The sequence below is a fragment of the Spinacia oleracea genome, chromosome 1 (genome assembly GCF_020520425.1).
Source record: "Spinacia oleracea cultivar Varoflay chromosome 1, BTI_SOV_V1, whole genome shotgun sequence".
Lineage (NCBI taxonomy): Eukaryota > Viridiplantae > Streptophyta > Magnoliopsida > Caryophyllales > Amaranthaceae > Spinacia > Spinacia oleracea.
The window spans coordinates 6,394,966-6,414,513 of NC_079487.1; the positions used below are offsets into that span (position 1 = coordinate 6,394,966).

The window sequence follows — 19,548 nt, forward strand, 5'->3', positions numbered from 1 at the left end:
TCTTGCAAATCAACAAAATTTCAATTTTGTCATCAAAACATTGAGTATGTTTTATGGCCTCTAACCATTTAAAACATTTGAGTCTATATATGGCCTCTAACCATTTTAGGGAATCTAGGTTTCGTCATAGCTTTCTTACAAGTCACAAACTCATTTAATCTACATGATAATAGTTTTACTGCAAGTTGTAGGTTTCTTCACTATCTAATAGAAGAATCTCATAGTTTCATTGACCAGAACTCTATGTTTCTTTACTATCTAATAGAAGAATGTAATAGTTCCAGTGACTTGAACTCTATGCCTACAAGGGTATAGAACATTAAACAATAGAATATCAATAGCCACTTGAAAGTCCTTTGAATATTCTGTTCTCCTTGAAGCACTTGTAAAGTCCTCTAAGAGATGTCTATTCTTTAAAGCCACTTCTAAAGCCCTTAAAGAATAAGTTCGGATTTTCTGAAGCACTTCGAAAAGCCTCCGGAATGTCCTTTTATGTTTGTTGTTCGCCTCGAAGACTTTCGAGGTCTATTTTCTCCCACTTGTCATTTTGGAAACGAATCTCCAAAAGGACATTATTTCGAGCAAACAAACATTATGTTCTCAAAAAATCGTGGTAGAAACAATACCCTTGTGTCTCATTTGAATAAATCACAATGAAACATATATCTAGACTTGGGCATTAGTTTGTTGAATAACAAACACTAAGCTCCCACTGAGTTTAGCAACTATTTAGATATATATAATTGAAAAGATATCCTGAAATTACTTTTCAATAGCTTTGACGAATTTGGTTTAGTTTGGTGGTAGTTGAGCATTTTGTTTTAGAAATTATAGGAAAAGTCTTTATGATCCATCATTGATCGAATCAAGTTTTAATCGACTTCGATCATTCCAACTTAGATATGCCATATCTTATGGAGCTAGATTGTGAATTTTATTTCACACAATCATTGATGATCATTCTTGACTTAAGTAATCATCAACATGATCTAACCTAGATCTTTATGATTTCTTGCCAAGTGGATTTTATACTTCTGAATCTTTGAACTAGCCAAACAGATTCAACTTATATCACATTTGAGTAAATAAACCTATATTCACTCAAATCCGTGTGAAATAATAAAGTCATAAAACCTTTCTTTAGCTTTGAAGTCTATCGTCTAGGCGTTCTAACAATAGTTCATATTCTTTGTTACTTTCAACAAGTAAGACTAGTTGTCTTAAATTTATTTAGAAATCAATCAACTTTCAAAAGTCCATCAAAATAGAGCTTTTGAATGTTAACTTGTTGATATGGTCTAAGAAACAATGCCAAAGATTAGTGGAACTCAAATCAAGGGGTTGATTTGAACCTAGTAAAGTTCTTTAAAGAGTTGTTTGTTTTAATCAAGCATATTGACTCAACCCGTAATTGACCATTTCCTTCAAATAAACAACCAAACAAGCATTGTTTTTGTTCTTCTGAATGTGAGTCTTTCTGTGTTTGAAGCAGAAATTTAGGTATGCTGATTATGGAACAAAATAGCCATTAAGTTCCGGCCTTTGAAAGGACTTAAAACAAACTAGATGACCCTACAACTAATGTAGCATTGCCATGCTTCATTTCCCACTTGTAGGTCATTAGTGTATCCTAGCTTCCATTGTTTGAGTTATTACCGAAGTAAGAACCTCAAGCGGTATATGATACCAAGGAAGTTTGATTGCTAGGTCACTTCTCTTTAAACATAAACTTATAGGTAGAAACGGAATCGTAAATTCCTTTCATTTGTTCCTCGTTTTCCTATTTCTTGTACCCTTTCTTACAGTCTTAAGAATTGAATTCTTTAGTGTTGACTTTTATACTTTGTTAGACATGTCCAATGTCACCCCAACAAGGTTCTTACCATTTAATTTATGTTGAATATTAAGTTTCAACTAGATGATCTTACCAGAAGCTTCTAAAGTTCTCTAAGCATCGATCTATTCGAATGTCTAGGGACTAGACTCATTCGAGAATTAAATGGACAAAGATATTAGGTTGTTTAATCATTGGTAAAGCTGAGCGTATTAAACTCAATGCTTTATGATCTCAAAACTACAGTGTATTTTGAATTCACAAGCACCAATTGGTTTGCCATTCGACTTTGATGTTCGAAAACAACCATAAAAGTCGCTATAAGAAACGTACATTTTAAATTGCTCACTTTCTCTCATTTCCGTGAATCGTTCTTGGATTCACTACCAATCGAGAAAATTTACTGTTACCTTTCTAAAAGGATTTACTGCAGTGCAAGATATTTAATTATAAACAATAATTAAAACATACATTGAAGCATGCAAAGTCTAAACATTTATCATGAATAATAACTTGAAAATGAAAGCAATCATGCAATTTAAACAAGTCATTAGCATTTTATTCGAATTATGTGTTCCGGCAGGTGTGAATAAAATGATTCCAAGACCCTAAAACCATTGAAGAATTAAGCACAGTTTGTCGACTCAATTCTAAAACATTTTAGGTAAGTAAAAGCCTTTTGCTAATAGTCTAGAAACTACTCTTGGTTGATAGGTACGTCTAAGAACTTATTAGGTAAACCTATCAATTTTGCCACGACATAAAAGGACTCCTTACTTATATCGTTGAGTTTCACCAAAACTAACATGTACTCACAATTATTTGTGTACCTTGCCCCTTTAGGACCAATAAGTAACACCTCGCTGAGCGAAAACTATTACTAGATTGATGTAAAGGATATCCAAGCAAGTGTATATTTTGGCATGGCACCTTATAACTCAATTTTTAAGTTTGGAACTTAAGGCTTCTACTATGTTGGTTAGATTTTAAGTGAACTAAAATCCTTAATCATGCAACATAATCAAGCCACAATCTTATGCATAATTAAGACTTATTTAAAGCAATAAATAACTTAAAGCATGCATAAGATAATTGTGATCTAGTATGGCCCGACTTCATCTTAAAGCTTTGAATTCAAAGTCCTTCTTGAAAATCTCTGTGGGAGGCACCATTTTCTTCAAATAGGATAAGCTATAATTAAAACTAATTACAACTATTTGATGGTACGCAGACCATATTTGAATATGAAAAACAACTTTGGTACTTTAGACCAATTACATTCAAATTAATGGTACGCAGACCATATTTTCTATCCTATTTGGGCCATACTAGTCACTTCATAACCCGCAAAACAGTACATATACAATATATACCATTCACCCATTCATTATCATGAATGGCCCACATACCTGGTTAGTTAAAACACATTATGCATCACGTAAACATTTGCAGCAATTATTCAGTCCTTATTAATTCTAATCAAGTTGTTTTAACCTTAAGGATTTGTAGACCTAATCAAGAGCTTATGACTAAAAAGCGCTCCCACTTAAACCAATAAATTCATATGCTTTACTAATTTTAAACATAAAAATGTATTTCTAGTCTAACCGGAAACATACAAATTTAATTAAAATTTAAAGCTCATATAAATTTATAATTGAATCCAAAAAATTTAATTTAATTTCAGTCGTATTTAAATTAATTCATGATTTTAATTTTAGTAAAATAATTAGAATAAATAAAATTTATTATAATTATAATATTCAAAATTAAAATCCAAGAAAATAATTTAAATTATTAATTTCAAAATTAATTAAAATTACGTAAACTGAAAATTTCAAATTAAAATTTCAAAACGATCTAATCGCAACGCAAACACCTCACGCATCGCACGCCCATGGGCCACACGCACACAGCCATCGCTGGCCATGTGCGCGCAGCCCATGCGCTGCGTCGCATAGCTGCTGCTTCTACCCTTCGCAAGCCATCGCGCGAGCTGGTGCTCGCTGCGCGCGCGCCAGCGCTCGATGCACGCGAGCCATCGCTCGCTGCGTTCGCTCGCCAGCGCTCGCTGCACGCGGGCCAGCGCTCGCTTCGCGCGCTAGCCAGCGCATGCTGTGCGCGCTCGCTAGCGCTCGCTTGGTGCGAGCCAGCGCTCGCTGCGCGCGGCATCGACGCTGGGCGCAGCACTCGTGGCACGCGAGCTTGCGCTCGCTGCGCGCGAGGCAGTGCGCGTTGTGGCGCAGCTCGCTTGCTGCCCACACGCGACTGCCGTGCCTTGCCTTCGCCCATGCCCATTCGTCCATTGCTCATAGCCCACGACACAAGGCAGGGCTGCTGCCTTGTGCTCGTGCACCATGCCCTTGCTCATTACATTCGTGCCGCATGGGCGACGAGCTCCCTTGCTCGTCGTCACATGCCCGCACTATACAACACCCCTTTAGGGTAACACGTAGCGTCCATTGCTTTGTGCGTGCAAGTTATATGAACGAATCGCATAAAATTTTAAAAAATTTTATACTTAAAATTAATGACAAATTAATAAATAATATTAATTTCATAATTTTAGGGCGAAAAATCGAAAATTTATTATTCAATTGATTTCCGATTAACATGGATTCAAGTCTAGGTCATAAAAATTTAAAATTTATCATAAATTTACAATTTTTATGGTGGTTTTTAATCATAGGTATCTAATTAAATTACAATTAATTATGAAAATCAAATTTATTCTAAATTATTCTAATTTTCAACAAATTAATCATAATTACAAATTAGATTGCATAAATAACAAGGCTAGGCATTCAAACTTGTTAAACATATACAGTAGGTCAATCAAAAATTCAAGATTTATCAACAAGAATCGCAAATATTTAATTTAACATCTTAAATTTACGAAATTTTGCATTCGAAAAACTAAAACCTTCGAAAAGTCATAGTTAGGCTTCGATTTTGAGAATTCTGGGTTCGGCAGAAAAATACTCTTTTTGTCAAAATTTTAGAATGCCTTTTACATGCGGAATTGACACAAAAATCACTCGATTTGGATGAGTAACGAAGAAACTGCCGAAAAACTGCGTACGTATAATTAAATAAACGCAATTTGCAATTAATTAACAATTACGAAAATTAATCACCCCTTTTAATTCTTGCAAATTTGTAATATTTAACCATGTTCATGCAATTTAGATTATGAAAATAATAAGAGGCTCGTGATGGGCAAGAGTTATGGCTGATTTTTCTACTTAAAAATCCTAGTTTTGAATACTTGAAAACTTATGTATAAATAATGACCCCTAGGCCCTTATTTATAGAGGTATGGAAAAGGAATTGTAATCCTACTAGGATGAGGATTTGTTAATTAGAACTTTATTAGGACTCTAAATAACAAAGCAATTCTAATAAGATTAGGATTTTAATCTTCGCACGAATCCCAATAGAATTAGGATTTTCGGCATACGCATCGCACAAGCCGTGCACCCGCGCAGGCCTTGCGGCCCACGACAAGCGCACAACCCATGTGCGGTGCTGCGTGCGCGCGCGCGCCCTTGGCTGGGCCTGGCCTTGCGCTGGGCCTGGTCGAGGCGTGCGTTGCGTGCGGCTCGCTGGGCGATGGCCTGGCTTCGTGCTGGGCCTTCGTCTAGCGGGCCTCGTCCGATGCTAATTCGTACGATACGCTTCCGATTAAATTCCCGATTCCGGAATTCATTTCCGATACGAACAACATTTAATATTTCCGATTCCGGAATTAATTTCCGTTTCGAACAAATATTTAATATTTCCGTTTCCGGAATTATTTTCCGATTCCGATAATATTTCCGTTTCTGACAATATTTCCGTTTCCGGCAATATTTCCGATTCCGGCAATATTTCCATTTCCGATAATATTTTCCGATACGTACCATGTTTCCGTTTCCGGCAACATCTACGACTTGGATAATATTTATATTTCCGATACGATCCATATTTCCGTTTCCGGCAATATCATCGTTTCCGGAGTATTCATTTCTTGCCTGTGACGACCTCAGCTCCCACTGAAACCAAGATCCGTCGATTCCGAATATCCATAGTTGGAGTATTTAATGCCATTAAATACTTGATCCGTTTACGTACTATTTGTGTGACCCTACGGGTTCAGTCAAGAGTAAGCTGTGGATTAATATCATTAATTCCACTTGAACTGAAGCGGCCTCTAGCTAGGCATTCAGCTCACTTGATCTCACTGAATTATTAACTTGTTAATTAATACTGAACCGCATTTATTAGACTTAACATAGAATGCATACTTGGACCAAGGGCATTATTTCCTTCACCTGACCGGGTCTAAAATGGGTGCGGCCCTGAGAGTCAGGCAAGGTGAAAAGCCTACCCCCATCAACATCAAATACATGGCACCCGGGCGGAATAACCCATGCTAGCCCTGTAAGCGGCGAAGCCCAGCAACCAGCAAGTTGTTACCCAGTACCGGTATCTGGTTGGCCTCAACAAAGCCAACCGTGGCCATAACAATGTGGGTGATTAACCCACCAATGGCAAGCGGGTCGTGTGTGTGCTAGTGGCCACCGAGTAGAGGTGGGAAACCATATGGTGGGCCAAATTCATCCTATACCTATCCCCCCCCCCTCCAGCACATAACCACCTAGGATCTCCAACTCAGTGCTCCTAATATTTTGGTTCTCCTCCCTCCCAAAGATGGTGAACCCCAGGAATCTGTAGAACACAATGGGGACGGGGTGTTGAATCCGAGAAGCATGAAAGTGTTGCATACTACCACAATTATTATGAGCACTCCCAGCCTTCCTACTGGGTTCAGTCGACAAACTAAATAGGAAAAATTGATATTGACAGTCCTAACTATGGTCACTTCACTTTTAAAGGTCCCAACTTTTTATTATTGTAGAGTGGTCTCAACTTTAAGGTGTGTTTTCCCAGAATGGTCCTTTAGTTTATTAAACTGTTAATTAAGTTGATTTAAGCATATCATACTATTCTATTTACTTCATTTAATTAAAAAATATGATTATTGCACGAGAGATACGAGTCTTAATTAAGTTATTTAGCACTTAATTTTAACTAAGGGACCATTTTTGGAAAGGACTCTCTATAGTTAGGACCACTATGAGATAATCAAAAGTTGGGACCTTTTAAAGTAAATCGGCCATAGTTGGGACTGATAATATCAATTTTTCCTACTAAATATCCTACCAAAATCACGAATGCACAAATGGACATCACGATTCATCAGACGAAAATACGCAGTAGTGATATCCCTATAACCATTCTTATTCAACCACAAAGAACTCAAAAAGTCTAGTGTTAACCTCCTCAAAGTCAGACAAAGCATTCCATACATATCTTTCATGCCAACACCGTAAAACACTCGTTTAACATCACTTTCAATTCCCATCTCATGCAATGATTTCTGACAAATAAAACGAGTAGGAATTACCTCCCTCTTTTTGAGGTGGGCGAGCCGATCCCGTTGCCACTCTGTAGTAATGATGATTACCGGAAAATCCAAATCCGATTCGAATTGGGGCGGCGGCGGTGGTGGTGTTGGCTCACGATCCCGGCTTGTGGAAGCCTCTCGTTGATTCCTTGCTGTTATGGTGCAATTCCTCTTGGGTCGGCTGGTCATGGTTGAAGATCTGAGTTTTTGTGATTTTTGGGATTTTGGGTGAAATTAGGGTTTTTGTGGAGAGTGGAAGAGAATGAAATTGAATGGGTGGAGGTTGTAGAGAGTGGTGAGAGGATGATTTTGATGTAAGGTATGTTGAATTTGGTGGAGGAATGAAAGAGTTATGGAGGTTTAAAGATTTTTGTAGTTGGGGTTTAATGGAGGAAGAGAGAGAATTGAGGTAGAAGATGAAGAATAGAATGAAGGGAAGAGAGGAGCTCGTGGGTTATGTTCGTGTAAATCGCATGTCGCCCGATCGGGAAGCAGCTCGCCCGATCGGGGGAAATAAAAGGATTTTTCCTGCTTTGACGCGCGCCCGATCGGGCGCAGCTTCCCGATCTGGAAGGCGAGTGCAAAATTGCCTTCAGAATGCTTCTTCAACCCAGATTTCCACCTCTGAGAACATAGTGACGTCATCACCAACCGCCCGATCGGGCATTTTACTCGCCAAACAGGTCGATCGGCAACATTTGCCCGGTCGGGCAAAAATAATTTTTTTTCTCTTCTTTCTGCACGCGCCTGATCGGGCGATTCACTCGCCCATCAAGTCGATCGGGCGGTCTTCGCTCGGTCGGGCGAAATACAAGCCCTTTTCTTCTTTCGGTGCGCACACGATTGGGCGGCCTTAGCCCGATCGGGCGGTATGCAAAATACTCCGTTTCAGCTATATTTCTCTTTTTTGAAATTAGAGCCTTAAGCGTGCACACCACTAAAACACCCAAACAGTAAAATTCCCTCTTCTCACCCCTCCAATACCAAAAACTACACTAAAACACACACAAGAGAAAAGAGAAAATCAAAAATTACACTACTAAAAGCGATAAAATACGGGTTGCCTCCTGCAAAGCGCTGGTTTATTTCTAGGTCCTGCTCGACCTCATTACCTCAAATATGCATGTCATGGGGCGGAAGGATTGAGGTATTGAACCTCAACCACTCCTACAGTAGCCCCTTCATGGTAAAACTTCAGACATTGCCCATTAACTTTGAAACACTCCACATTGTTGTTTTCTACCTCAACAGATCCAAACTTGCTAACCATGGTCACGGTGAACGGCCCAGACCATCTACACTTAAGTTTTCCAGGGAATACCTTAAGCCTAGAATTAAACAGTAGAACCTTGTTGCCCACCGCGAACTCCCTATGAAGGATGACACTATCGTGCCACCGCTTAGTCTTTTCCTTGTAGATACGGGCACTGTCATAGGCTTGTAACCGGAACTCATCTAGCTTACTCAACTGTAGTAGCCGCTTTTCACCGGCTAACTTAGCATCCATATTGAGTTTTTTGATTTCCCAGTATGCTTTATACTCCATTTCTACGCAAATGACATGCCTTACCATACACCAACCGATACGGGGAAGTACCAATAGGTGTCTTGAAGGCAGTTCTATACGCCCATAGAGTGTCATCAAGCTTGTCGCTCCAATCCTTCCTAGACTTTGCCACCACTTTCTCGAGTATAGATTTGATCTCCTGGTTGGAGACCTCAACTTGCCGACTCGCCTGAGGGTGGTAGGATAGTCATGTCCGATGATAGACCCCATATTTGCGCAGGAGTGCATCCAGATGCTTCTCATGGAAGTGTGATCCTCCATCACTGATCAAAGCCCGCGGAACTCCAAATCTAGGGAAGATGATTTTCTTGAATAGAGAAATGATTGTCTTAGCATCGTTAGAAGGCAAGGCAACGGTTTCCACCCACTTGGACACATAATCTACAGCAACGGATATACAGATTACCCTTGGACGATGGGAATGGTCCCATGTAGTCTATCCCCCACACATGAAAAACATCGACCTCAAGAATCCCGTTCTGTGGCATCTCATACCTCCTCGAAATAGTGCCGGCCCTCTGGCACGCATCACAAGCCATAATAAAAGCCTGTGCATCCTTGAACATAGTAGGCCAGTAGAAACCGCACTGCGACAACTTAGCATTGGTATTCGAAGGTCCATGGTGACCACCATAAGTGAAGAATGACACCTATTGATAATACCATGTACTTACCATTCTGGAACACATCGCTTGTACAACCCTTCAGCAGTTTCACAAAACAAGTAAGGATCGTCCCAAAAGTAGAACCGAACATCATGTAGGAACTTCTTCTTCTGTTGATATGTAAGATCGGACGGAAGAATACCCCCTACAATGTAGTTCGCATAGTCTGCGAACCATGGTGACTGACTGGCAAGTGCAAGTAAGTGATCATCTGGAAATGAATCATCGATCGCTGTAGACACTTTACCATCATCATACCTCAACCTAGACAAGTGGTCTGCAACCACATTCTCAGCCCCTTTCTTGTCGCGAATCTCTAGATCAAACTCCTATAGCAGTAGTATCCATCGAATAAGCCTAGGCTTGGCTTCCTTTTTGGAGAGCAGATACTTGAGGGCCGCATGGTCAGTATAGACTATCACTTTGGACCCAATCAGATAAGTGCGAAATTTGTCCAAGGCATAAACTATGTCTAGAAGCTCCTTCTCAGTAGTAGCATAATTAACTTGAGCTTCATCTAAGGTCTTACTAGCATAGTAGATGGCATGCAAGACCTTTTCCTTTCTTTGACCCGAAACTGCCCCAACTGCGTAGTCACTTGCATCACACATTATCTCGAACGGAAGATCCCATTCGGGAGAACGGATGATAGGAGCCGAAATCAGAGCCTGTTTAATCCTGTCAAAAGCCTCAAGACAAGTATCAGTAAACACAAACGGGGCATCCTTGAGGAGGAGCTGGGTCAGTGGTTTAACAATCTTAGAAAAATCCTTGATAAAGCGGCGACAAAACCCCGTATGACCAAGGAAACTTCAAACACCCTTCACATTAACTGGAGGGGGCAATTGTTCAATCACTTGGACCTTAGCTCGATTAACCTGAATGCCCTTATCAGATATTAAATTGCCCCAAGACTACCCCTTCAGTAACCATGAAATGACACTTCTCCCAATTTAAGACCATGTTACACTCTTCACATCTTTTCAACAATTTAGTCAAGTTAATCAATCAAGAATAAAAAGAAGTATCATAGACACTAAAGTCATACATAAACACTTCCATGATAGACTCAATAAACTCAGAAAAGATGCTCATCATGCAACGTTGAAATGTAGTAGGTGCATTACATAAACCAAAGGGCATCCTACGATATGCAAAAGCACCGTAGGGACAGGTGAATGTGGTCTTTTCCTGGTCGTCTGGATGTATAGGGATTTAAAAGAAACCAGAATAACCATCCAGATAACAGAAAAACTTGTGACAGACTATCCTCTCTAACATTTGATCAACAAATGGAAGGGGAAAGTGGTCCTTTTTAGTGGCAACATTCAGACGCCTATAGTCATTACACATGCGCCAACCTGTAACCATCCTAATTGGGATTAATTCATTCTTTTCATTCCGAACCACAGTCGTCCCCCCCTTTCTTTGGCACTACCTGAACAGGACTCACCCACTTAGAATCAGACACAGCATAAACAATACCCGCATCAAGCAATTTCATGACTTCAACTTTTACAACATCTTGCATGATGGGGTTCAAACGACGCTGGGGTTGAATGCATTGCTTTTGATTATCATCTAGATATATCCTATGCATGCAAAAGTCAGGGATAATACCCTTTAAATCGTCAATACTGTACCCAATGACCTTTTGTGCTTTTTCAACACATTAAGAAGTTGGGACAACTGGTCTGCATCAAGTCAGTACTGACAATTACAGGGCAAAGTTGTTCATCTTCCAAAAATGTATATTTCAGATTAGCAAGAAGAGGTTTAAGTTCGGGTTTCTTTACCTCTTTTACAGAAAAGACCGGCCGAACTAACCTCCTCAATCTGGTGCTCTTCTCGGGTTTAGACTCTCCACCATCAAGAGCCAACTCTAGAGCATCCACTTCAGCACTCCAAGAACTGCTATCACCTGCAGAAGATTCACAACAAAGCACTGCCTCCAAGGGATCTCTTTCGAGAACTTGGGAGACGTTATCTCGCATAATAAAATCAACTACATCAATTCTATAGCATTGTTCTTCCTCTAGCATGGGACTCTTTAAGGCACTATTCAGGTTAAAAGTCACCTTATCATCCCCAATAGACAAAGTCAATTTCCCACTTTTTACATCAATGACCGCTCCTACCATGTGAAGGAAAGGTCTACCTAAGATAATGGGAATATGGGATTCCTCTTGCATGTCTAGTACTACAAAGTCTACAGGTACGTCCTCTAAAACACCTTAGGGGTATTTAACAGAACAGTCGGCCATTTGCAGAGTGATATTAGTAACCTTAAGCTCACCCATATTCAATTTAGTACAGACAGACAAAGGCATAACAGACACGCTAGCACCTAAATCACATAAAGCCTTATCAATAAATACGGTGCCAATGTTACATGGGATGGAAAAACTCTCGGGGTCTTTAAGTTTAGGTGGAGACTTGTTCTGTAAATAAGCAGTACATTCCTCAGTAAAAGCTACAGTCTCTACCTCACAAAAAGCATGTTTCCTGGTCAAAATATCTTTCATAAATTTAGCATATGCAGGAACCTGTAAAATCAATTCAGTAAAAGGAACCGTTATCTGCAAGTTTTTGACCACATCCAAGAATTTGCCAAACTATTTGTCTAGCTTACTCTTGAGTTGCCGGTTTGGGAAGGGGTGTACAATAGGTGGTACTTGAATATCTGTCCCCTTCTTAACCTCAGTTGTAGCCTCTTTTTCGTAGACTACCTTTTCAGGGTTTTCACCATCTGTGACTACCCTTGGTGTTTCCTCACTGACCAGACCACTAGCAGACACCTCAGAATCAACCTCGACGGGCATAGAAAGACCGTCATAACCTCTACCACCCCTCAATGTAATAGCATTTGTAGTTTTTCTATTCTCAGGCTATGAACGGAGTTCACCTTGGGGTCTCCCTGCAAGAGTAGTAGCCATCTGTGCTAACTGTGTGTGAGGGGGTCGAAAAAGCACGAGGCTAATGCGTGACCTTGTCCCTCGTGGGTGTGACGTTTCTTTTTTTCAAATCAAGTGTAATTGGATTTCCTGTGAGTTTACACCCAATGGACTAGTAATATAGGAGTCGCCATTCAGTTTTTAACGACAATGAGAAAAACTGACAAAACCCAGTTATCGTGACATAAAGGGAGTGCAATTATGTTTGACCACGACGGCCGTAGGTTCCCTTGTGATCCCTGGTGTGGGGATCTCTCAACATACACCCGCAAGGGAGAGATTGAGGGTTCGGGGGACTGTAACTACCGAGAGGAGTACTCGCTCGTCGATAACTCCAGAGGCAGGATATCGTTACTAGCTCAGCATAAATAATTGAAGGGACATGCGTTAACTATTAAACTAATCTGAGTTGATTTTAACAATATGCGACATATAATACTAGATCGAACACGATTATCTGATTTAGATTGTTTTAAGGGACCTAGCATGATAATCCAATTTCCCAAAAATATCATATTTATTAGGCGTGATAGAACAATCAGATTTAGTTAGTTTAACAATTCACAAAAAGGGCGAGGAAAGCAATTTAATCATGGAAAAGGGACACATTACGACGCACCCTTGAGAGGTGCGTCACGGTTCTCAGAAAACTAACCACTTTGACTTTGCTATTTCTCCTTTTATTTAACGAATCTCAAATTATGGGACGGGATACGTTCTGTTCGATTTATGGATCAATTGCGACAGAACGCGTGATCAGTTTTGCAGCGTGAGGCTTAAGCTTAGGGGTTCAGAGTCAATACTCAGAATAATAATTGTGTGTTGTGTGTCCTTTTTTTCACGTCGAACTTGGGCTATATTTATAGAAAAGAGTTCGTGGAAAGATAGAATTGTAGAGCTCTAATCCACGAGGAATTAGGAAAGAATACGTCCCAGGTAATTTCAGCGCCCAGGCCTGGGCGTCGAAGATTTCGGCGCCCAGAGCCAGACGTTGAAAATAGGATCTGGGCTGTTTTCTTAGTCAGATTCGGATTCTTAGGATCCGAAGTGTTTGAGACTTAATCGAGTCTTTTAGTGCGTATTAACCTTGTGACGGAATGCGTCTTGGCCCGTTACGAACTCTAGGCTCGTTAGGATTTTAATTAATACATGACTCTTATTTTTGAATCATATTATGAACAGGGTTCTCTCGTAATCTCCATCTTATTTAGGATTTATGTCGGAGTGCAACACCTAATTCTGACAGATTTCTATCTTTTATGACTTGCCACTTTTAACAACTACCCATTACGGTAGTTACTATTTTTATCATGTTTCATAAATAGCAGGTTTCGGGTGAAATGAAAAGGGGAGATCAAGATTCGTTATTTTATAGGAGACGCGTTGTCAAGTGGAGATTTATGCTTTCATCATCGAACCTTCCCTTTCGGGAATGGGGACAAAAGTATGTGTCTACAGTTAGCCCCCACTTTGACTGAGTCTTGGAGTAAGACGATGGTCAAAGTATTAGACGGAGTGCGCCACACAAGTCATGGTGACCTGCTTTTGCGAGGGTCTCACGAGCCCCCGAGTGATAACATTTGACTTAAGGGTCATCACTTGAAGTGTCGAAATATCCCTCACGTGTCATTGGGATTTGTCAACGGATAGCATAGAATACTCCCTCACTTTGTCATTGGAAGTACCTAAAGAGGCGTAGGAACTCCCTCACTTTGTCATTGAGAGTAGCTACAGATGTTTTTCGAAATCAAAGCTATGAAGTGTAATTGGGCCTGGCCAAGCCTAATCAAGAGGTAAAAATGTTTTTAAAGATTCTCATTTTCAGGGTTAGCTAAACGAGAAAACCCCCTTGTTTTTTATGGGTCGTAAAACGAAGGAAAATCCAACACATCGTTCTTTTTTGGAAAAAAACGGAAAACCATTCTTTTAAATTAAAGAAAAAAAAAGGGAAAGCTACTCACATCGTTCTTTTTTGGAAAAAACGGAAAACCAATCTTTTAAAAAAGGGAAACCTACTCACATCGTTCTTTTTTGGAAAAACAGAAAACCAGAAAAAGTTATCGCTGCAGCGACTAAGGACCTGCGCGGTTAGTGACGCAGACCCCGCCGGCTAAAGATGGGGAGCCTGTCCGCTAAGGGTGGATACCCCGTCCGACACAAGTGGACGAATCTGTTTTTGAAATTTGATAATAAGGACCTACGCGGTTTGTGACGTAGACCCCGCCGTCCTTTCCTGGCGAACCTGTCCGCTAAGGGTGGATACCCCGTCCGATAGAAGTGGACGAATCTGTTTTGAAATATTTTTTTTTTTTTTTAAGACTCTATTTTTCGAAAACTGAGGATTTGCGCGGCTAGTGACGCAGACCCCGCCCGCTGAGGGTGGGCGAACCCTGTCCGCTAAGGGTGGACGTCCCTGAATTCGTTTTTTCGTTTTGGAACTCGCGTGGTTCGTGACGTGATCTTGCCAACTGAGATGGGCAAGTTTCCTATTTTTTATCGTGATTTCTTTTTTGAGAATTTCTTTTGTTCATTCTTGCAAGAGCGAATTCTTTCGAGGGATGTTCGAATTTAGTTGTAACCTGAACGTGGGTTGACAACGGGTTTAGACGGACCTTTGTCTTGCGACCGTCTGCTTTCGTGGTTTTGAGCTAGTCTTTACGGCTCGATTTTTGCCACCACTTGGCCTTTGATCAGAGGACCATGTACAAGTGTCCATGACGACCCTTTTCTGAGGTCGAACCTGTTCTTTTGAGATCATCCAAACATGGGACGGCGTATAGCGTAGTCCGGGAATGTGATTTCGATTGCGCACTTTTTGTTGGAGTATACTTTTCGCGAGCCCCCAAGCACTTGGGCTTTGTTGGTCATTTTTCGCATACTTCATAACGTCTTTTAATCATGTTTGGGGTCGTGCTCGTATGTGCGAGCGACCTTTCATAGTGGTGTGCTATTTTGGCAAAGTCATGGGGTGCGACTTCAGTTTTCGGGCGACGAGGTTTAATATCATCCGGTTTAGCTTGGCCCGGATTAATCTTTGACAGACAAACATTTTTTTGAGAAACCAACGACTTAACAACATTTTTTGGTGTTTCGAAAAATGACCTTGATATTTCATATTTGTTTTGAAAAGTGTACATATATGTTCCTTGAGACAAGTCTAAGTTTCGACCAAGTTTTACCATTCATTTTTGCTATTTGGGAGCTTTAAAGGTGCTTTTGGGCTTGATCTTAATTGCAATAGGGCCTCGTGTCTAGCAACACGGTTTTAAGTCTTTTCTTGTTCCGCGTTTTGTGAAATCTGGGCCTTGGGCTGCATTTTCGGCGCCCAAGGCTGGGCGTTAATTATTTCGGCGCCCAGCGTCGGGCGCTGAAAGTCCTTTCCTGGCGGATTTTGACTTTCGGATTTCTTAACGCGTTTCCGAATGGGATCAGGATGTCACTTGATGCGTTCAGCTATATATAGGGGCTAGATACGTCCCTATTTTCCATTACTCTCAATTTCCTTCTTTCTTTGTTGTGTTTCAGTTACTTCTTGCTTTCGTCATGTCGATTCCTACTTTCTCACTCCAACGGGCTGTTAGGCGCTGGCTACGGGCCTTTACTCCTACAGAAAAGGCTTTGTTGAAAGAATACCACTTTAAGGCACTTTTAGGCTTACAACAAATTAATATTGACTATAATTTTCTGCATGCAGCCCTAAGCTTTTGGGATTCCGATCATCATGTTTTTGCCTTTCGGGGCAACGAAATATGTCCATTGCCAGATGAATTCGTTGCGATCCTTGGTTATCCTACTAATGCTACCCCTGCCACTCCTGGCACTATTGAAGAGGGTAAAACAACCATAGGGGCTTTCCTAGGACTAGATGCTAACATGCTTGCTGAAATTGTTGTAGGTGATGAGGTTAATTTGGCAAAACTTGTAAAACATCACTTTAGGCCTAGTAAGAATATGACCGAACAGAAATTGAATATTCGAGCCCTTGTATTTTGCTTGTTGAATCATTATTTGCTGTCGAATAACAACGGTGAGTTCGGTGACATAAGGTTGATCCCCTTGATTAGCCAGATGGAAAGTTGCTATTCTATTATGCCGTTGGTTGTTGCCGTGACTTTGCTGAGTGCGGATGAGCTGAAGAAGGATGCCAAATCTGAATATTTTAAGGGAAGCCCCCTATTACTGCAGGTAATCGATTTTTTTTCTTTGCGCACGTATACGTTTTTTTTTGCATACATATTTTTTATTCGTCCAGCCTTGGGGCTGAGTTTCAACGCCCAGGGCTGGGCGCTGGAATTTTTCGGCGCCTAGTCCTGGGCGTTGAAACTGCGCCCCAGGAACCGTTTTCTTTTTATTATTATTTTTTTTGATCGTACCCGTTTTTTGCAGATTTGGCTCGTGGAACGGCTTAGGCTCTTGGAAACTCCTACTGATCCTAAACATTATCACCCTATAGCCTTGGGTAACCAAAAATATTTGCACCGAGGCCAGGACGAGGCCGAATGGGCCTCCTTTTTTACTCATGGTATCTGTTCTATTAAGTGGGTGGTACCGTGGTGGGGTTTGACTACTATGACGGGGGGTTCTGATGTATCGGTTTATGTTTCCTTGTTGGGGCTATCTCCGCCCATTTATATTTTCCCTTACCGAGTCATGGGTCAATACGGTTTAAGGCAGACTATCCCCTTTTCTGATACGGTACCACCTAAAGTAGCGGCCTTTTCACAAGCACGGGTTCAAGCGTGGGCTAAGTATTATGATGGTCTCCCGCGTTGGGACGTAGCTACAAATGGCTTTGTTGGTCTTTCTGAAAACTACAAGTTGTGGATGAGCTCCGATGATAAGGCCGTGAGGACCGAGGCTCGAAATGGGGAGCCGGCTGAGCTTTTGATACCTCGCATTCGGGTCAGATATGAGGGTCGTGATTCTGCCAATCCTCGCACCCATGGTATTAAGACTGTGAAAGCTCGTCCTGATCGAAAGCGAAAGGAAGTTCCTCCCCGTTCTAGTTCTAGGCCTAAAAAGGTGCCTAACCTGAAGGGGCCTGCTGTTGTTAAAAGAAGTGCAGGCTCTCGCGGAGATCATCGCCGGAACAATGTATGGGTTAGGAAGGCTCAGCCGCCTGTGGAAACAGTGGCTAGTCTAGTTGATGATAATAATTCTTCTCCCACCATTGTCTGTGCCCTTGAGGCTGAGCGGGCTATAACCGAGAATGTTTCTGAAGCCTTGGCATCTTTGGAAGTTAGTGTCCAGGAGCCGGTTCTTATGGAGATTGATATAGGGGCAGCGCAGAAGACTGTGGGGGTGGATCCTGCGAACATTGCCTTCTACAAGACTTTATTTGATGATCCGGAAGAACTAGAGTAGTGTAGTTCTTGCTAGGATGTAGGTGCCCTTTATTTATTCCAGTTGTGTTTGTTTTTTCATTTCTTAGCACTTTGTTTTCCTTCTTATTATTTTTCAATAAAGCCGTATTTTATTTTTCATTTTCATTTTTTGTTTCTCCTCTTTTTTATATTTTTATATGTCTAACACTTTTTGCACAATTTATATATGTTTTTTTTTTTTTATTGGACCGAATCCTTGGTAAGGATTGCCTACGTATCTTGTCAGAATCAGGTCGCGCGTAGTTCTAGCTAAAATAAATTCTAAGATGCCGGATTTTAATAGATATGCCCTGAGGTGGAAGCATATTACTTAACTGGTCAAATGAGTGAAGTATTATCATTATTTTCGTCTGTCGCTTTTTTTTTTGCCGTCGCGTAAAAAATGAAATTCGACTATTTTTTGTATGGCTATATTTTTTGGTGAGCCTATTTTGATACGTGCTGTACCCCCCAAGTGTTCGTTATTTTTCCGTTATGTGCGGATAAAATGACGAGCACTTCTAAAAAATTTAGGCAGGCAGAGAGTTTCAACGCCCAGGCTGGGGCGTCAAAGATTTCAGCGCCCAGCCCTGGGCGCTGAAAATGATTTCTGGCGGTCGTTTTTGACGCTTTGCTTCACGTGTTCTTGCATTTATTTATTTTCTTCATTTTAGTGCTTTGATTTTACTTGTATGAAAAATTGATTTTGAGGCTATTTCGGAGGTTTTTTTGACTGTTAGCGTGAGACACATTTTTGTCCGGATTAATTTTTTCTATTCGTGACTCGAAACGGCTTTGAAAATGGAGTTAGGGTGCGGGAGTTATGAAGATCTTTGTGTAGGCTTTTGGGTGGGTTGAGGTGCGTGTCGTTTTTGAAGGGTATGGTGGGGTTACATTTTATTAATTCCCTTTTTAAGCAACATTTGCATTTGTTTTGGATTTTGATTTCCTTTGATTTCTTTGGGTTGCATGGATTGACTTTTATGACTACACTGGTTGACTTTTATGTTTTGGGGATATGAAGGGGATGGTACGGTTTATTTTTTGGATTTCGGGAATTGGTTCCCATGGCACGATTTCAAGACCGAATGGGTCTCGTTTATTGGGCCTAGAATGGGCCGCCTCTTTATTTTTGTATTTTGCAAGTACATTTGGTGCTTACTTAGTGTTAGAATAAAATTTTAGGAGAAATATTACGCCTTTATTAATTTGGAAAGTAAGGGAAACACACTGAAATAAAATTGACCTATGTTCTAAGGGGTCTTAAGACCATCTAAAGTCTTTATTATTATTATTTTTTCTACCAATCTAAAGAACTACTAGGCGCTTTTACTAAGGTGCTCTATGTGGCTCAAGCCTTGGGTTTAGTCTCGTAAAACTTTGGTCCTTCACCGGTACTCATCTTGAATTTTATTCCTTTTGCATTGACCCACTGATATGTCTTCACCCATCCGTTCTCGATCTCTTCTAGTGTTGATGCAGGAGCGATTAACCGGGTTGGATCGAAACCTTCATCTTGTAAAGCTATGGTAGTCATCACAGTCTCGTCCTCCATAGGCCTCGATTCGTTAAACAATGTCCATAAACCCTGGTTGTCCAATATTTCAGCTGTTTTAGTCTTGGTGAGGTGGGGTGCCTCATCCAAGGTGTGGCGGTCATGGAAGATTTCAAATCCTGGTTTTAGCAAGCCATCCTGAACGAAGGGTTCAGGGAAAT

General features: G+C 40.7%; 1 protein-coding gene across 1 annotated transcript; it reads right to left on the reverse strand.

The window, feature by feature from the left end:
* Positions 1–8,409: 8,409 nt before the first annotated feature.
* On the reverse strand, positions 8,410–8,829 carry LOC110775622 (uncharacterized). Its single transcript, XM_021980231.2, has one exon. The coding sequence runs from the start codon at positions 8,827–8,829 to the stop codon at positions 8,410–8,412; it is 420 nt and encodes a 139-aa protein (XP_021835923.2).
* Positions 8,830–19,548: the final 10,719 nt, after the last annotated feature.